This window comes from Heptranchias perlo, chromosome 1 (assembly GCF_035084215.1).
Source record: "Heptranchias perlo isolate sHepPer1 chromosome 1, sHepPer1.hap1, whole genome shotgun sequence".
Lineage (NCBI taxonomy): Eukaryota > Metazoa > Chordata > Chondrichthyes > Hexanchiformes > Hexanchidae > Heptranchias > Heptranchias perlo.
Window position 1 is genome coordinate 136,669,367 of NC_090325.1, and position 21,279 is coordinate 136,690,645.

The 21,279-nt window shown below is 43.0% G+C and overlaps 1 protein-coding gene across 1 annotated transcript in view; it reads right to left on the reverse strand.

The window, feature by feature from the left end:
* Positions 1-2,613: 2,613 nt before the first annotated feature.
* Positions 2,614-21,279, reverse strand: part of ablim2 (actin binding LIM protein family, member 2) — a 378,415-nt gene continuing 359,749 nt past the window's right edge. Inside the window, exon 22 of the mRNA XM_067991317.1 lies at positions 2,614-15,806. Within this exon, the coding sequence (XP_067847418.1) occupies positions 15,693-15,806 (114 nt within the window). The 3' untranslated portion in view covers positions 2,614-15,692. The remainder of the gene's footprint in view (positions 15,807-21,279) is intronic.

Consider the following 21,279-nt stretch of genomic DNA (forward strand, 5'->3'; position numbering starts at 1 on the left):
ATTAAAAATAAATTTGTTGGACTATAACTTGGTGTTGTAAAATTGTTTACAATTGTCAACCCCAGTCCATCACTGGCATCTCCACATCATTTAAGTCATGGTCTTGAAAAACTCATGGCAACTGTGGAACTATAGCCCAGCCTTCCTATGTGTTAATAGCGACCACACTTCTAAAGTACATGGGCTGTAAAGCACTTTGAGATGTCCTGAGGTCACAAAAGGCGCTATATAAATGCAAGTTCTTTCTCTTTCTTTCAGGAGAGGAGGAGAAAAGTAGGAAAATAGAAACTAACAACGACATTTTCAAAGTCACAAAATAAGCACAAAGTAGTATAGCTATTTGTTTGAAATACTGAGTCAAAAAGGGGAAGGAGACAGGGAATGTACCATGATCCATAATTCCACAAAATTTTCCTTGGGCCCGATGTTAGCAGGGCTGCAGGTTCTCGGCGGGGGGGCTATCGGGTGCGTGGGTAACGCGCCCGGTGAAACTAGTCAGTTTCCTGCGCGATTGTAGCATCCAATCCACTAATTGGATCTACTTACCTGCTCCTCCGGGTTCCCCACTGCTGATCTGCGCGTTGGGTGGGCTGCGCATGCGCAGTAAGATCTGTCAGCTGGAGGCGCTCTATTTAAAGGGGCAGTCCTCCACTGACAGATGCTGCAACAAAGAGCAAAAATTACAGCATGGAGCAGCCCAGGGGGAAGGCTGCTCCCAGTTTAATGATGCCTCACTCCAGGTGTCATTCGATGGGGTGAGGAGGAGGGGGAGGACAGAGATCATCCCCCCCGGCGGTCGGGAGGAAGTGGCCTGCCTCTGCCACCAGGAAGGCCTGGCTCGAGGTGGCAGAGGAGGTCACCAGCACCACCAACATATCGCCCACCTGCATACAGTGCAGGAGGCGCTCCAATGACCTCAGTAGGTCAGCCAAAGTGAGTACACGTAGTCTTGCCCTACACTCCGTCTGCCACATCACTGCCCCCACCCCACATCTCCTTCTGCACTGCCAACACAACTCTGTCACATCACCCCTCATACCCACTCAAACCTCATCCTCATCTTACCTGCACCTACTCACCTCGCCAGTACTCATCCCGCCACTACCACTCAACCCAATCCTCATACAATCTCATGGCTCTCTCTCATACTCACCCTCTCGTGCATCTCTTTCACGGCCAGCCTCACTCAACCTGCCACTACCTGTGCTGCAGCCACAGGGCATGAATTACATATGTGCAGTAGGCAGCGTAAGGCAAACGTGTTGTGAGCATGAAGGGGATGCATAAGGATGTTTGAGGGTTTGTCATGGGTGTTACTTATATTGAATTTCTGACCAACTCACATTACATATTATATTGGCACCACTACTGCCATGTCTTCGCGAATCCTGTCTGGTTTGTGCAATAATGCCCTCTCCTGAGGATCACTATGAGGACCCACAACTGATGCCACCCATTGTGTCACTGCAGAGTGGGTGTAGGTGTATTTGCAGGGCTCTTTTGCGCAGACGACTGAGAGACGTCGGCGATGTCCCCAGTTGCACCCTGGAAGGATGCGGAGAAGTTGTTGAGGGCAGTGGTGACTTTGACAGCGACAGGTAAGAGGATGGTGCTCGGGCCAGCCAGGAGCAGCTCAGTATGAAAGAGGCTGCAGATGTCCACGACTACATGTCGAGTGACTCTGAGCCTCCGTGTGCACTGCTGCTCAGAGAGGTCCAGGAAGCTGAGCCTCGGTCTGTGGACCCTGTGGCGAGGGTAGTGCCCTCTGCGACGCATCTCTCTCTGCGGTAGCCCTCCCTCCTGCTGTACAGGTGGATGTGTCACAGCACTCTGTTGTGGAGCTCCACGTGTCAGAGGTGGACGGCGTGGATGGCGAGGCTGGTGATGCTGTTCGCCCTCAGAGGAGGTCATGACTGCAGCTACGGCGGCCCCCATCCGCAAGATGTACATCTGAGGGGGTCCGCAAGGTAGGTACATGTCTCTGGACCCCGGGGTAAGTGTGCAGGTTGGTGACTTTGACTGTCAGGAGGAGGGTGGTGGAGGCCAAACTTTGTCCCAAGTGACAGAGTGGCCTCCTGCAATGGGTGAGGGTCTCCCCCCGCCCCCACCTGTCAAATGGACCTTTGCAGCTGCCACAGGCTGACAGCTGCAACACGTCCATTTGAACTGGGAGTGTTTCCCCCAGTGTGGGAAACAGTCCCAGTTTGCTCTAAAATCCCACATAATCCCTTAATCAGGTCAGTTAATGACCTGAAATACCTAAATAAATACTGTCAAGTGGAACCCCGCTGGCTTTAATTGCCTGCGGGATTCCCACCAGCGGGGGCTGCGCGCGCACGCCGGCGCGTCAGCGGGGAACCCAGAAGTGCGCGGGTTCGGGGCGGGCTCCAGTACCGTGCCGGGATTCTCCGATTTTTGGAGCCCCCCCGCCAGGAACGCACCCGATAGCGGGTGCTAAAATGACGCCCCTTATTTCTATTTAGGGGTCCCTACTTCTTAAGAGAGAAAAAAACCCTGCAGCAATGTTATATTCACAGTGTAAATTCCCAGTAGCAACCATCATTTTTCTTTGCTCACTCACAACCAACCACAGGAAGAAGCAGCTCAACATGGTTGAGGAGTTAATGGTTTATTAAATAATAAACAAGGTACTTTATGTGCAATTCAAAAGAAGAAAACAAAACAGCAAAACTAAAATAAACCGTAATACAGCAGGTGTACAATGCTACACATATGTATATTTGTTATAGATGGGATGATTCTGTGATTCTGTGATCTGGAGTAATCCCAGGAAAACTTGGGCTGTGGGCCTGTGATTTTCTGAGATACGCCCCCCTTCTAGGATTGCGGCATCACAGAATCATTCCTATACTTTCAGAAATAACAGAGTTAGTTACCAAAAATACAATTATAACTGGATTCAGATAAAATGAACAGTTAAATAACATTATGTTGTATTGGACATATATTCAAGGACATATGCATTTTATTTCATCTGAAGCAAGAATTCATAATGTCAACACTAGAACAGTTATTTTAAAGCACAGTCTTTCTCTCACAATACATCCTGCTGAGTGTGATTGCAGTTTATATATCACTTAAATATAGCGAAATAATCTGGTAACAAAGACAATCTATCACACACTGCTGTTCTAAAAAGGACAACTAGGGGAACAAAGAATGCATAAATGTTAATAGCTTTACAATCAAGCATTTATCTGAAGCTGTCCATTTCCTGTAGTGAGCTATTTCAAATTAGCTTACGCCATTTGATCGGTGCCACTACACTGTAATAAAGTATACGTGTATATATTTGAAGTCACAATACATAATAACATTAGACAGTACACATAGTGATAAACGGTTTCACCCATTAATTTCAGACACAGCAGCAGCCAGTTTGCCCACAACCTGGATGCCGACAATTTCCATGTTAAATTTTTTTTTAAAAAGCATTGACTAAATGTTACCAGTATGTAGCTGGTATAAATTACACAGGATGCCTGTCAGTGAAACACTACTTTTGTCCCATTTGTGCCCAGTGCCTGGAGAACCTACTTTCTACTCGGCCGCTGGCAAGTTTACAGTGCTCAATTCTGCCATACAAAAGCTATGTTTGACTCAGTGACACCGCATTCGCATCCACGTCCATGGGAGATAGAACATTGTTGCACTATTCCAATGTCCTACACGCACAAGCGGTTAAGGCTAACCAAACAGTTCTGCATGCCTCCTACTCACTCAGTGATTGCTTAGAATGTGTCTGGACCTTTTCTAGAAATGTCATGAAAAGTCTGATTTGGCATGAAAGAGAATATTATGCAGATACTATTTTTTTTGTTCGTGATTACATACAGCTTACAAGTATGCAAAGTGGGCCAACAAAGAGCTCACTGTCCTGTAAAGCCATTTGTCTGTATTCTAACATGACTTGCATTTTTCTAATTTATCTTTTTCCTTTTTTTCCCTATTTTTCATTTACTCCCCTGATGGTAGCATAGAAGTTATGAATTATATTCTAACTATTTTACTAAATAGAACAAAGATACATATTTAAAACATTTTCTTCAAAGTAACATTAGCAAGTTATAAAAAAAAATCTGTTAAGGTTACAGGATATTAAAGCACAAATAAGTAACTATTCAAAACCTGAAGAGGCATATTTTTGAGCAGACACTACTTAGATAGGAATAGAATATAGTCATCTTTCTATAAACTGATTATGTCCTCACTACATATGGTAGCTGACAAAAGGTATATAATTAAAAAAACCCATAAAGCCATGGAAAAGTTAATGTAAAGGAGTGGCAATTATCTCAAGAAAATATTTTTCATGAAATTAGAAGTACTCGTAGAATTCTTAATGTAGGGTCTGTAATTTGAATGCAGCATGTTGTATAATGAATAAATCTGCTATTCTTATTAACGAGCCCTCAAGTTTAGAACAGATAAACATTTGTATGTATATGTGTGCTAACTGAATGAAGTATGGAGAATGAATACAGGAAAGAAAGGCAAATAACTACCAGTGTTTAGATTGTTTTTATTAATTTATGTCAAATCTGACTGGGCCTAGGTACAAAGGGAAACACAGGATTTATTAAGGCCAGAGTGTTCTATTTAAGAAAATACTGGCCGAGAAAATCCGGATGGGGTGCGTATCCTGACGAGTGCCAGAACGAGTCTGGCCATGGTCTGCACTATTAACCCCCCTGAGGTTTGCAGGGTCGGAGCACAGGACCACGATTAGTGGGGCCTTTAGCAATTTGGGGGCACATCTGGGGTGACCTACCTCATGGAAGAGGCTGGAAACGGCAGCTGAAGATTTCTGGGCTGGGAAGGTGCAGCATTCTCCCCCTCAGAAAGGAGAATAGGCTGCTTTTAACAGTCCCCAGTGTCAGGGGGCAACATCATAGAATCATATGGCACAGAAGGAGGCTATTTGGCCCATTGTGTCTGTGCCGGCTCTTTGAAAGAGCTATCCAATTATTCCCACTCCCCTGCTCTTTCCCCATAGCCCTGCAAATTTCTCCTTTTCAAGTATATATCGAATTCCCTGCATCCACCACCTTTTCAGGTAGTGCATTCCTAATCGTAACAACTCGCTGCGTAAAAAAATGTCTCCTCATTTCTCGCCTGGATTTTTTGACAATTATCTTAAATCAGTTTCCTCTGGTTACCAACCCTCCTGCCATTGCAAACAGTTTCTCCCCATCTACTTTAGTAAAACCCTATACCTCTATCAAATCTCCCCTTAACCTTCTCTGCTCTAAGGAGAACAATTCCAGCTTCTCTAGTCTCTCCTCGTAACTGAGGTCCCTGATCCCTGGTACCATTCCGGTAAATCTCTTACGCAACCTCTCCAAGACCTTGACATCCTTCCTGAAATGTGGAGCCCAGAATTGGACACAATATTAATGTCTGTGCACTAGAATATCACTTCATGTAGTGTAGGCTTTCCTCCATGATCCTCAACAGATTAAATTCTCAATAGAGTTGAGTATTTTGCCAAAGAGAAGAAAAGACAGAAGGAAAATCAGAGACTGAGCCACCCTAAGTCACTCTTATTCAGTCCCTGGTGGCTGGTTATAGAGTTGCAACTGGTGTTGCCCTGGCAAGAGATTACGGGCAGAACATTCTGAGGCTCCACACCAGCTGCCAGGTCTCAATTGCGTTGCCCACAATTTTTCATTCATTAATGACAATGGATGGAAAATCGTCGGCAAAGCACCCAAGGTTTTCCGCTAAGTCACCTGCTGAGTGTGAGGCCCATCAATAGTGCAGGAACTTGGCAATTTTGCCCCCAGTACCTACCTTCTTGCTTTGGAATGAAAGATGACATGGAGGGGCATTTTAAAAAGGAGAAAAGTATTTTCAAAGGAGCAAATTTTAATCATTTACTTACAAAAAAAATCCCATGGAAGTATTCTGAACTATTAAATCTAGTTTGTAATATTGTATTTTTTCACTACAATCGAAAGAGTGGAGGAAACTTTGGGGTAGATTTTCATCTTCCTATTAAGCATTGCCTGGGCAGAACACAAAGAAGAAAACAGTATTGGGAGGATCACACAACTGTAACAAAACCACCGTTTAAATTAATGGTGGAAAATGGGCTTCCTTTTCGGCATGTGGATCCTCTTCACCCAACTTTCCTCTCTTCGCTCTGCCCAGGTGATGTTTAATGGCCAGGCAGTAAGGATGAAAAACCTATCCCATGGTATTTACGTTCTGCAGTGCATTCTGGATGGGATGAGGTCATTGTGACCAACTGCAGCTCACTAGTTAAAGCCAACTGGTTTCACACTGCAGCATTCTACCATAACAGCACTGGCTGAATTCACTAAAAGGATACTTTGTGCCCTTATCCAAAATAAAAATGTGAAGGTACTTATCTTTATCTCAAGAAATTATTTGATACATTTAACCACAAAATCTGGCGTTCAAAATTGGAAAACTTTGGTCTTTCCAGAATTGCTTTCTTTTGATTACGTCACTGATTGAAGACAGGCCATAATTTGGGGAAAATCCACTCCACAGTTCTCAAGCATGAACCATCCTCTTACTCACAAGTTCCTAACTTCATTTTTACCCTTAATAGCCTTATACTCCAGACATTTAAATCTATCACATCTTTAAATCTCGCAAGATTTGTTTTTCAAATACACTTAGATAGTGCCTTAACATTTAAGGATCACGATTGGAGTATCCTCTACCTCAGGGGTGTTCAAAGTGTGGCCAGTGGTTCATATGTAACCCCACCTCCCCCCACCACACCCCAACCCAAGCCCCAGCAATCCGGTCCTCAAAACCCAAGCAATTTGATCTTATTTACGCTTTTATTTCTTATTCACAAGTTTGTTCTGTTTGAATTTTGTGAGCCTTGAGGTTTGGAAAGGATTGTTCTTAGCACTCTTGCTTCATTTCTGGCTAAATCCTGAATCAGAACATTGAGATCTGTTATAGGGATACAGTAGTGGTTATGTTACTAGTAATCCAGATGCCTGGACAAATAATCCAGAAAATGAGTCAAAATTCCACCATGGCAATTTGAGAATTTGAACGCAGCTTAAAAAATCTGGAAGTAAAAATCTGGTATCAGTAAATGTGACTGTGAAACTGTTGGATTGTCGTAAAAACCCAACTGGTTCATTAATGTCCTTTACAGAAGGAAACCAACTGTCCTTACCCGGTCTGGCCTATATGTGACTCAAGTCCCACACCAACATGGTTGACTCTTAAATGCCCTCTGAAGTGGCCTATCAAGCCATTCAGTTCTATCAAAACACTAAGAAGGCCCACCATCACCATCTCATGGCAACTAGGGATGGACAATAATTGCCGTCCTTGCCAGCGATGCCCTGAGAAAGAATAAAAAACAAGCAGATACATGCTAATTAATGGGAACATGGATTCAAACTTTATGGGGTAATTTTCAACTGGCTGCTGCCCATTTTGTGCCTGAAAAACAGGAAGCCGGCAGTTAAAAATGGGGGTTGCCTCGGCCATTACATGGAGGCCATGGGCATGCAGCACGCCTGTCTGTTTCGGGTTGGAGGTTACTTACATATGAAAATCAGGGTTGTACACAGGTTGTACTATTATAAAATACAAATGGGCGGAGGGTAATCTGCACGTGATCTGCCCGTTTGTACCAAGCAGTGATCCGTCTAACCAGCGATCCTTAAAGAGACTGCTGGTGGTTGCTCCACAAAAGGCCCAGAAATTTTTTTGCAGGGAATTTTTGTGGCGCCAGGAGCGGGTGTGCTCTTCCTGGCTCCACTGAAATACTGGGGCCTGTTGCCGGCCCATGCTCACCCCCTTCTTCAGTCTGCCCCCTCCCCAACCCTCAGCGCAGGAGCGGGCCGATTTCCCACCCTCCCACAACCGGCGAGATGCAGTGGACACTCATTTGGCACCTGCAGGTTGACGGCTACATTAAAATGAAGCCCGTTTTGGACAGAAGTCGAAAATTCCCCCCCGGGGTATGTGGCCTCTGCAAAACTCCACGGTACGCTGCTATGCAGCCACAAAAACAAAAAGTTTGGACAGCCCTGCTCTACCTCGCCCTGTTCATTGTCATTGGTGAAAAATCCACTTAAAACCGTAAGAATTCAAGGTAAAAGAAAATGGGTTCATTGATAAATTGAATATGTAAGGAGCATTATTCAGACCTTCAACTCATATATCCCAAAGCATTTAACTATGTTGACAATCTCTGCTCTACTAGTAGCAAAAACAAGATTAACAAGTCATTACGGCATCTGCCAGACAGAATTATTCTGCAAATAGATTGTTTTAACTCTGTTCATTTAATGTTCATAAAATCTGGCAGGGTTCCACTGGAATACAGACACAAAGTCCATTTGTCTACTTTTATATATAAAATAGGACTATCAATGCTCCCTTACATAAACACATTTCTGATATTCCCTCTTATTAAATTAGATATCTCAGCAAAGGAAGCTCATGCACATATCAGATGAGTGGAAACTCTTTAAGCACTGAGCCATAAAGAATCAAATAAGAACAACGCAGTGTGTTAGAGCCTCAAAACACTGTGCTATGGAAAGGTAGGATAAGTTCATTCCTGCAATTTTAGTGTGCTGAGTTCTCGAGTCCCTGCAATTTCAGAATACACCAAGGAAAAGCCAAAGACCTCCACACAGGAAGAGTCATCCCAGGATGCTCTGTCATACCTTATTCTGGTTAGTTTCAAAGCTCTCCTGCATATATAACCTCATCAATAAATGAATAAATAAGCAGCCATGTTATATAAAATTAGAATAGTTTATCTCATAAGTAAAACAAATATGGTGTTATTGATTTTTTTAAAAAGTGAGTCAAAATTCTATGGACATTTGTACAGCACAGCTACATTCCGATTTTAATCGCTCCACCATTGGTGGCCGTGTCTTCAGCTGCCTAGGCCATAAGCTTTGGAATTCCCTCCCTAAACTTATCCGCCTCTCTCCCCTCTTTGACCAAGCTTTTGGTCACCTGTCCTAATATCTCCTTATGTGGCTCGGTGTCAAATTTTGTTTGATCATCGCTCTTGTGAAGCGCCTTGGGATGTTTTATTACATTAAATGCAAGTTATTGTTGTTATCATGCTACCCAGAAAACAATGCAAGGAAAAGAAGTGGTTGGTTGTGAGAAATATACAGTGCTACAAGTTGGATTTCACCACAATAAAACAGCATACAATTCACAACACTTTGTAAAAGATTGAGTTTGCAAGTAAATCACTGAAATTTAAGATAACAAAGTTAGAGCATCCTTTTTAAATCGCAAGAAACAAAGGTGCATTTCAATAACCTGGCATCAGTTTCAAACTTTAACAGTATTACAGAAAAATACTTTACAATGAAAATGATTTGTAATGTTTGCTCCTAGACATTACTTCTTGCCACTTGGGTAAGTACAACTGATTAGGGTCACCAGTTCTCTTTAAAGGGCAGTTTTCATTGCCATTTGAAGGGAATTAGTTTTGTGGAAAGGGGAGGAGACACATGGCTGACTTTTGAAACCTTTAATTTGTACAACTTTTGAATGAGAAATGCATGCACATTCTATCTATTTGGCCAAAATTTGCAAAAATTTGGGTTGAAGGAAATCTGATTACGTTTGTCCTTTTATAATAAGCTTGAGTCAATTCAGAATGTATAGCGCTTAAAACATTGATAAAGATTATAACTCCCATCTTCCAAATAGTGTTAGAATTGCAATGGTACTGTTGTTTTTGACAAGCCACAGAATCATTTTTTAAGCTTTCTTTAGATATTTTCTACCTTTTATTATGTATTGCAATTCACATAAAAGACTTTTGTAATACCATCAAAAATTAATGCACAGGATGATTGCTACTGTTTATAGTTTGGTTGCATTTAGTAAATAAAGTATAGGTTGTTTTGTGAGCTACAGTTGTTGTGTTGAAAATGAGCGGCCCTGCACCTCAGAGAATCTGTATGAGGCATTGGAGGAGGAAGCAGACTGCAACAATTCATCAATCATTTTACCACAGGGCTGAGTGTCCATTAATCTCACAAAGGGCTGCTGTTGTAAAATTGTAAACAGTTTCAAAATAATCATTAATCCATAGCTTGCAATAAGTTGATTTCTACTCCCTATGCAAACCAATTTTCTAGTTTTCAGTTAAAGCCGACAACTAATAATCAAAATATAGCAAATGAAAACAACGCAAAACCACCAAAAACATAGATTCCATTGTCTAAGATTCACTCCACTGTATTTTACACAACTTAATATACATCATGTGAAATATACTTTGCAATACATATGTCATTCACTGAAAATCTGTAATAAATAATTATATCAATATGCAACTTTGGACATGTGGCAACCTGTGCCATTATGATCCATTTCGGACAATTCTAAACATACTTGGTGACACTTTACTTTTGCAACATTAGAGAAGAAAACATTCTGGGCTTTAAAGTACAATTATAGCTCAGCTAACTACTACATCAACCCCATTACTAAATACCAAGAGCCAAACATGGCTTTCCATTGAAGATTACATGAGCACTATGACTTAGGGGAAAATACACCACATATCCATACACGCAAACACTGAGTACTGCTGAGATGAAGGTGAGTGATTTGCATTCTATCATATCTAATGCCAGCAAGCATGTCATTCTTTCTGATCATCTATCCTGACCTACTGAAAACCCCATAACATTTGAGGTGTGTACTCATTCACAACTGCTCTTGAATTAATGATAGACGTCAAACAAAAAAGCTCTGGTACATTGTTGGGATTGGAACTTTGTTGTAATGAATCTAATTATTGTACTTAAGTGGGAACTTCAAACATCTGAAACTCATACATTTCCTCAAAAACAGCCCCTGGGAAAAGCAAAATGCTTGTGGATTAAACAAATCAAAATAAGCTACAATTTATAATATTTTACATAAGGGCTCGTCAGTGTCAATGCAAAAAGTTCATCTAAGAATTCCCAAATGTTGGGTTAGATCTCTTCTGTAAATTATTTTTGAGGTACTGATAGTTCATGAACTTAAAAGTTTTTTTTAAAAAACTTTAGATAAACTCAGGCACTAAAAGTTGGCAGTAGTTACTCCATGACTAATAGCTCCGTGATCCTGGCTGGTGGTAAAATGTTTGCACTATGTTTACAGTTTTTGTTTCTTACATTTGCTTTTTGATTTGTTGCAGACATAAATAAACACCAAAGCAAGACTTACACACATGTTATTGTGTTTGTGTTCCTTTTTATATGCACTGTAAACATAAATATTTCAAAGCAGTTATAAGGGGGTAATTTTACAAGTCCATGTGAGCCTCTTAATGATCAGAACATCGTGGGCAGTATGCCCAAATTTCCAATGTGTGTTGTCAGTGGGCCAGGCTCCCCACCACCAGCATGGATTTGTAAAAATTGCCCGTCTCCCCCCATAGACAACACAAATCATCTTTTTTCCTTGTTGTCATCCTTAGATAAAGTTCTGGGTAGAGTCCTATTTTGTAGAGGAAGGTACAACTTTTAAGAAGATTTCTAACAAATCCAATCGTCTTTGTAATTGCGAAATCTGATGTGTAACAGTTCTGATTTTTCACAATAAACTGTTATTCTAATTGCATGCACTGATTTTAAACAAAAATAATATATACACTAAGCTCTTAGTATCATTTTTTTTAAAAGTTAGAATGAAGTATCTTGAGCATTTCACTAATCTCTGAAAGGTTTGGGCCCACATATTCCTCATCACCGAATTTTTTAAAACATTTTGGGTCACAAAACAGATAGTAAGAGCTACAAAAAGAGAGTATGAAAAGAAACTTGCAAGGGATATCAAAACCAATACAAAGAACGTTTATAGTTATATTAGGAAAAAGAGGGTGGTCAGGAGCAGTGTTGGCCCCTTAAGAACTGAAAGTGGAGATATTGTCATTGACAATGGGGAAATGGCAGACATGTTGAATAATTACTTTGCGTCAGTATTTACAGTAGAAAAAGAGGATAGCATGCCGGAAATCCCAAGAAAACTAATATTGAATCAGGGACAGGGACTCAATAAAATTAACATAAGTAAAACAACAGTAATGAAGAAAATAATAGCACTAAAGAGTGACAAATCCCTAGGACCAGATGGTTTCCATCCCAGGGTTTTAAAGGAAGTAGGTGAGCACATTGCAGATGCCCTAACTATAATCTTTCAAAGTTCTCTAGATTCAGGAACTGTCCCTCTAGATTAGAAAATTGCACATGTCACTCTGCTTTTTAAGAAAGGAGAGAGAGGGAAGCCAGGGAATTACAGACCAGTTAGCCTAACATCTGTTGTGGGGAAAATGCTGGAGTATAATTAAGGATAGGGTGACTGAACACCTCAAAAATTTTCAGTTAATCAGAGAGAGCCAAAATGGATTTGTGAAAGGTAGGTTGTGCCTGACAAACCTGATAGAATTTTTTGAAGACGTGACTAAAGTAGTGGTCAGGGGAATGTCAATGGATGTTATTTATATGGACTTCCAGAAGGCATTTGATAAAGTCCCACATAAGAGACTATTAGCTAAGATAGAAGCCCATGGAATCAAGGGAAAAGTAGGGACTTGGTTAGGAAGTTGGCTGAGCGAAAGGCGAGAGAGAGTAGGGATAATGGGTAGGTACTCACATTGGCAGGATGTGACTAGTGGAGTCCCGCAGGGATCTGTCTTGGGGCCTCAATTATTCACAATATTTATTAACGACTTAGATGAAGGCATAGAAAGTCTCATATCTAAGTTTGCCGATGATACAAAGATTGGTGGCATTGTAAGCAGTGTAGATGAAAACATAAAATTACAAAGGTATATTGATAGATTAGGTGAATAGGCAAAACTGTGGCAAATGGAATTCAATGAAGGCAAATGTGAGGTCATCCACTTTGGATCAAAAAAGGATAGAACAGGGTACTTTCTAAATGGTAAAAAGTTAAAAACAGTGGATGTCCAAAGGGACTTAGGGGTTCAGGTACATAGATCATTGAAGTGTCATGAACAGGTGCAGAAAATAATCAATAAGGCTAATGGAATGCTGGCTTTTATATCCAGAGAACTAGTGTACAAGGGGGCAGAAGTTATGCTGCAGCTATACAAAACCCTGGTTAGACCGCACCTGGAGTACTGTGAGCAGTTCTGGGCACCGCACCTTCGGAAGGACATATTGGCCTTGGAGGGAGTGCAGCGTAGGTTTACTAGAATGATACCCGGACTTCAAGGGTTAAGTTACGAGGAGAGATTACACAAATTGGAGTTGTATTCTCTAGAGTTTAGAAGGTTAAGGGGTGATCTGATCGAAGTTTATAAGATATTAAGGGGAACAGATAGGGTGGATAGAGAGAAACTATTTCCACTGGTTGGGCATTCTAGGACTGGGGGGCATAGTCTAAAAATTAGAGCCAGACCTTTCAGGAGTGAGATTAGAAATCATTTCTACACATAAAGGGTGGTAGAAGTTTGGAACTCTCTTCCGCAAACGGCGATTGATGCTAGCTCAATTGCTAATTTTAAATCTGAGATAGATAGCTTTTTGCCAACCAAAGGTATTAAGGGATATGGGCCAAAGGCGGGTATATGGAGTTAAATCACAGATCAGCCACGATCTTATCAAATGGTGGAGCAGGCTCGAGGGGCTGAATGGCCTACTCCTGTTCCTATGTACCTATGTTCCTGTATCTTTTTTGTTCAAGGTGAGGGATATTTGAGTTGGTAAATAGAACTGTTTCCTATTTCAAGCACTCAGTGTCAGTATCAAGCACTTCTAGGTCAGATGAAAAATGGTTAAATGCAAAATAAAGGTCTCTCAATAGACCCTTACCACAAACCTCACAAGAGTAGCAACAACTACACTGTTTCCAACATCAGTCATTCCAGTTGCCTCTCTCTGTTAGATTGTTAATCAGTGCCAGTTCTGTGCTGTGGGTCCACGTTCATGAGAGGTTTCACTTAAGACACAGCCAGCCAGCAGACACACTAGAAAAGAACGGATCATCCATTCAATGTATACTGATTTTGATTGCAGGCCTCAGAGATGAAGAGATAGCGTGCTCACTCACTGGACCACTCCACCCTTTGCTGAGTTTCTTTTTGTTTTGGTTAAAATTAGGTGTGATACTGTTTTTCCATCCCCCTAAAAAAAATGTTTGTTATATTCTTCAGGCTTCTCTTGGAACATAAAGGAAACTTTCATATAGAAATATGATTTCAAAAAAATAACCAGCTAGAAATTCTGGAGGGCCCAGTTTTTGGGCACTCCCTCCCCCACCCAGCGAAATTATCCCGCCTGCAAATGGTGAGGTCCGAGGAGCCCCAGATAATGGGCCTCGAACCTCATTCCCATAAAGACAGCACTGTGGGAGGAGCCCCAATCAGGTAAGTGAAGGACGTTTGGGTGCAGAGGTAAGTGATGGCATTGGTGGGAGTGGGGGGAGGGTATCGCGATCCTCGGGTGGGCAATTGTGCGGGTCCAATCGGGGGGCGGGGGTTGTGTCAGCCAGCAGCAGCCCATGGGATTGGGGCCTGGAGGTCGGGAGCCAGACCCTGGGGGGAGGGAGATCGGAGGTCAGGGGCTGAAGCCTGGAGGTCGGAGCCTGGGCTAAGGGAGGTTGGGGCAGGGGGTTCATTCTGGCAGAAATAAACCCAAATATTTTCCATTCTCAGTCCAAATACTTCATTGAAACTGGTGGGTTATTTAATGACAACTTCAAATTAAATGCAGGAGTCAATATCAGCAGAATTGGGTTGGATGTTCTACCAGTGTACTGAAAAAATATATCAAACTGAAATGACATCAGTCATAATTTACACAAAAAGAATCCGGGTCCAAGCTTGGACTGATTACAAATAGGGCCTTACAACCAAACAATGGTCAGCTAACATGTAACTACCACAGGCATAATGCATTACTTCATTTCATTACAGCAAGTTTAAATTTAGTTTGTATGAGTGGTATAGATGTTGCACATTTAAGAAAATGTTAGTGACATATTAATGGACACTAATCTAGGTAATTGCACATGGTGCTAGCATCTTGAGTATATGCTTGTGTATATTTGAATAAAGTGCAGTATTAGCTCTGCTTCTTCTCCTGCTTCCCATCAAGCAAATTTTCAACAGGTATCAGTGAGAAGCAGTAATTATACCCATATCTATTTCCATAACCAATCTCAATCTTCCAATGCTAGCCTCCTTCCTACCGACTAGCCTATTAGCAATAATTTACTATTCTACCAGAATCATCGTTTAAGGACCTGAACCATTCATAGAGATAAAAACAAATTATTGCCAGGTGGAAGATTTTTAAGTTATTTTCTGACCAGGATAAAATGCACTTTGGACATTAAACCCTGAGCTGCCCCTTTCCCCCTCCCTCCTTTGTCAAGCAGTCCTATTATGCTATAGTTTAACTAGACAGCTATTTCTTACAGGTTTTCAGCAAACAACAGTCTAAGCTTAGAGCTTAATGGCTACAATACTCAGCTTTTCATGCAAGATTAGCAGAAACACAACCTCTAGGCCTGCACACACTCTCAAAACTGTTCTCATAATTCATCCGGTGATGAAATTACACATAAGTTGCTTAAGTCATGAGCACAGACTTTATTTTTCCTGCTAGGATTTTCATTGCTAAGGAGGACTTTCCCTGTTGAAATTTATATATTTTTTCTGGTTAAAACAGCCGTGCTTTCTTCTTCATGTCATTTCTCTTCCACAGTGCAAGCCGATTAAATTCTTCTATAGTCAAACCAAACACCTGATAGAATTCCTCGGGAGACAAGTGCCGCTGGAAAAGAAAAAAATATCACTGTGTTTATGTCAAAAGGAGAAAAAATATTTTTCTTTACAATTATTAGCAATTACAAACAATAAATGTGGAACCGTTCTAAATAAAACAGCAGTTTTGTTCATAAAAGTTCTGATGAAGGGTCACATCTGTAACATTAATCTATCTTACTCAGACATTGATCGAGCTGCTGTGTATTTCCAGCAATTCCCATGCTTTATTCCAGAGTCCCATATTTGGATGTTTGTTTATATCTCTCAAATCAAAACTACAGCACAGAAACAGGCCATTCGGCCCAACTGGTCTACACTGGTGTTAATGCTCCACATGAACCTCCCTCCTCCCTACTTCAACTAACCCGATCAGCATAACCTTCTATTCCTTTTTTTGTGTCTGTCAAATACTTGACTATTTCTTTTTATATTCCTTAATAATTTAATTTCATAGTTCCTCTTTGCTTACCTAATTGTTCTTTCCTAATCTCTTCTTCTTCCCTTCTGTTCAATCTGGACAGAGTTAATAACTATTAGAGATCACTAATTTTAAACCCTTCCTGATTAAAGCTTCTCCTAAGAACTACAAAAGAAGATGATCGATCTCTACTAAAATGCATCAGTGTTGTCACTGGGTTTATTTACTACATTAGCACCAATATGTTATAATAAAAAATAACATGTATGCCAATATGCTTTAATATTGGGGGTAACTTTCACCTCATCACTTGGGCAGTGAACTGACAGAGTGGATCGCCTGTCCATTATGGAACCCACCTGATTTAAAATTGGGCAGGTTCTATAATGGGCGGGCGGGCGATCTGCTCCATTAGTTTAGTATTTGCCAATTGCATTCCCTATAGGCAGCTCACCGATTGGGAGGGCAGAAAATCTAGCAGAGTGGCTGCTACTTAAAGGCAGCCTGCAGCACCTTAAAGGGGAGCTGCACTTTCTGATGGTAGTTAGTGGAAAGTGATTTTCTGAACAGCAGGCAGCATGACTTTGTCCAGAGCCTCCAGATTCTCTGATACAGCTGCGGAGGTGTTCGTAGAGCAAGTAAGCAGCAGGAGGGAGGTCCCCTTCTCTCCAATGGATGACCAGTGGCCACACAAATTAGTCAACAGCAAGGGGGAGAAGTGGTAGAGCAAGTCAGTGCTACCAGCACCCAGGACTTGGCTGCAGTGCAGGAAAAAATGTAATGGCCTCACCAGGATTGCCAAAGACTCTCCTTCACATCTCTCTTACTCTCTGTTCAGCCCTGCACCATTCTACTTTAGCCCCAGCACTCTCAATCCTTCCTTTTCCTGCTTCCTATGCCTCTCCTCCAATCACAATGGGCTGAATCACTGCATCTTCTTCTGCTCAAGACCTGATACTGCCCTCACAACTACTTCCCCTTCTTGGCCACACTTGCTGCTTCTGCTGCTCATGCACACTAAACTAAGCTGCTTCCGACATCTTCAAAACCCTTCAACAGGACATAGACAATCCACTTCCACTCTTCTTGCAGGTGAAGCTGGCACACAACAGAACGGAGAATACAAGAACAGGAGGTGGTCCTGCCTCAATACACGTCCTGACACCAATGGAAGAGGCCACCATCAACATCATTGGCCAAGAAAAGGCAGACGGAGCATCGGAGATGGCCAGGCCGGAGGCCACACACAACAGTCTGCTTTGGCCATCTTCCCTTCCTTTTTTCTTTCTACTGAATTAACTCACTTACGCACTCGGCATGATGACCTAGTGATGGTTAGAGGGGTCTGTTCTCGGTGATTCACAAGGAGCAAGTACAAGTGGAAAAGACAGCACAGGAACCAGCTCATTGGGGGCTAGCTTGCATCCTAGCTCTGCTGAAGAGGACAGAGATGCAGACTTTAGTGCCCCAGCCTTTAAAAGAAAAATGTTTTCTGTGCACCAACAATTGCTCAATGCATTGGACTGCCTACTAGGGAGCTTCCACAACGTCTGAGAGAGTGGAGGAATCCATTACGAACTTGTGTAGGGTTCTTGCGCGCGGCATTGAAACTCTGCAGTTTACCATGGATCCTGTGGTCACCTGTGGTCACCTGGTCAGGAATCTATGGCATCAGTAATAGCATCTCTCAGGGATGCTCCTACCAACACCATGCAGGCTCTGTCCTCAACCACCTCCACCGATAGGACTGAGAGCACGAATGGATATGGGCTTCGGTCACATCGTGAATCTACAGTGTGCTCTCGAACAGATCAGTGGGAATGGTAAACCACAGCCCAATAGCAGGGCAGACATGCAATAGGAAAGTAACATTTTGCCATCTCTCAGGGTGATAGCACAGTTGAACTCCTCACCCAGTGGCTGCCCTGGTGCCCGAAAGTCAGCTGGGCCAGACTCTCAGGCCCAAACTCCTAAAGGTTGCCAACCACAAGCATCATGAGCTCTTGATTGAGCCACAGCAGCCTTCACCAATGCTGAAGCCATTGGGGGAGCACCTCATAGGAGAATTGGAGCCAGTCTTCAGCCAATTCGATTCACTCCACGTGATATCAAGAAACGGCTGAGTGCACTGGATACAGCAAAGGCTATGGGCCCCGATAACATCCCGGCTGTAGTGCTGAAGACTTGTGCACCAGAACTAGCTGCGCCTCTAGCCAAGCTGTTCCAGTACAGCTACAACACTGGCATCTACCCGACAATGTGGAAAATTGCCCAGGTATGTCCTGTCCACAAAAAGCAGGACAAATCCAATCCGGCCAATTACTGCCCCATCAGTCTACTCTCAATCATCAGCAAAGTGATGGAAGGTGTCGTCGACAGTGCTATCAAGCGGCACTTACTCACCAATAACCTGCTCACCGAAGCTCAGTTTGGGTTCCGCCAGGACCACTCGGCTCCAGACCACATGACAGCCTTGGTCCAAACATGGACAAAAGAGCTGAATTCCAGAGTTGAGGTGAGAGCGACTGCCCTTGACATCAAGGCAGCATTTGACAGAGTGTGGCACCAAGGAGCCCTAGTAAAATTGAAGTCAATGGGAATCAGGAGGAAAACTCTCCAGTGGCTGGAGTCATACCTAGCACAAAGGAAGATGGTAGTGGTTGTTGGAGGCCAATCATCTCAGCCCCGGGACATTGCTGCAGGAGTTCCTCAGGGCAGTGTCCTAGGCCCAAACATCTTCAGCTGCTTCATCAATGACCTTCCCTCCATTATAAGGTCAGAAATGAGGATGTTCGCTGATGATTGCACAGTGTTCAGTTCCATTCACAACCCCTCAAATAATGAAGCAGTCCGAGCCCGCATGCAGCAAGACCTGGACAACATCCAGGCTTGGGCTTATATGTGGCAAGTAACATTCGCGCCAGACAAGTGCCAGGCAATGACCATCTCCAACAAGAGAGAGTCTAACCACCTCCCCTTAACATTCAATGGCATTACCATCACCGATTCCCTCACCATCAACATCCTGGGGGTCACCATTGACCAGAAACTTAACTGGACCAGCCATATAAATACTGTGGCTACAAGAGCAGGTCAGAGGCTGGGTATTCTGCGGCGAGTGAGTCACCTCCTGACTCCCCAAAGCCTTTCCACCATCTACAAGGCATAAGTCAGGAGTGTGATGGAATATTCTCAGCTTGCCTGGATGAGTGCAGCACCAACAACACTCAAGAAGCTCGACACCATCCAGGACAAAGCAGCCCGCTTGATTGGCACCACAGTGCATCCTGTGGATGGTACACACTGCACCCCCTTCACCACCGGCGCACTGTGGCTGCAGTGTGTACCATCCACAGGATGCACTGCAGCAACTCGCCAAGGCTTCTTCGACAGCACCTCCCGAACCCGCGACCTCTACCACCTAGAAGGACAAGAGCAGCAGGCACATGGGAACAACACCACCTGCACGTTCCCCTCCAAGTCACACACTATCCCGACTTAGAAATATATCACCGTTCCTTCATCGTTGCTGGGTCAAAATCCTGGAACTCCCTTCCTAACAGCACTGTGGGAGAACCTTCACCACACGGACTGCAGTGGTTCAAGAAGGCGGCTCACCACCTCCTTCTCAAGAGCAATTAGGGATGGGCAATAAATGCTGGCCTCGCCAGCGACGCCCACATCCCATGAACGAATAAAAAAAAAAGGACTAGGTAAGGCAGCACTTAAGATAGGCACCAGGACTCATACCAGGTTGATAATAAGTGCTAGGCATTTGTATAAGGCATTAAAATTATAATCCTTTTGGCCTTGGAAAGGGTGCAGAGGAGACTTACTAGAATGGTACCAGGGATGAGGGACTTCAGTTATGAGGAGAGACTAGAGAAGCAAGCATTTTTCTCCTTAGAGCAGAGAAGGTTAAGGTGAGATGTAATAGAGTTGTTCAAAATTATGAAGGGTTTTGATATAGTAAATCAGGAGAAACTGTTTCCACTGGCAGGAGGGTCGGTAACCAGAGGACACAGATTTAAGGTAATTGGCAAAAGAACCAGAGGGGCGATGAGGAGAATTTTATTTACGCAGCGAGTTGTTATGATTTGGAATGAACTGCCTGGAATGGTGGTGGAAGCAGATTCAATAGTAATTTTCAAAAGGGAATTGGATATACACTGGAAAAGGAAAAAATTGCAGGGCTATGGGGATAAAACAGGGGAATGGGACTAATTGGATCACTCTTTCAAAGAGCCGGCACAGTCACGATGAGCCGAATGGCCTCCTTCTGTGCTATATGATTCTTTTTGAAATCTTTGTGTGCAGAGAGTGTTCCTGTAATAGTTGGTGACCCTGCAATATTAGTTGACATGAATATCAGTGTTAATTTTGGGCAGATGCTGCTTGTTTGAGGGTGGTAAGACTTTGAGAGATGTTGGACATGATTGTTAATACAGGGGAGCAGGGATTGTTCAGCTGAAGCACTCTTCAATGAGTTGCTGCCAAAGAGAAGTGGTTGCAGGCAACTTTTGACATCCACCCACTTGCTCACCATCCTCTGTGTCATCAGTGCCTCCCTTAACATGGTGAAGTGGCTTTTCCAATGGTGGCACTATGGGCTGTCCCTGTTGCAGGGCAAAGTTATGCAGCATACAGCAAAGCACAATCATACAGGTCACTCTTTGTGGACTGTATTGCGGGACACCACCAGACCAGTCCTGGCAACAGAATCACTGCTTGAGAACTCCAATGGTCCACTCAATGAGGGCTCTAGTTAAGCCCTCATCTGATTATAGTGCAATTCGGCCGCTGAATATGGGCTCCTGAGAGGAGTTATGGGCCAAGTGTGCGGGGATAGCCTATGTCCCCAAGTAGCCAGCCTTTTACTTGCTGTACAGGGGCAAGGGGTGGGGGTGGTGGGGGGGAATGGAGGGTTGCCACAGTATAAAAGCGGTATGGCTGCTGCCAGGCTAAGCGGGCACTGATCTACATGATTTTCATCTCACTACTGGCCCAGGTTTTAGATATAAATGAGGTGATAGCAAGAAGGAAATTGTCCCAAATGACTCCT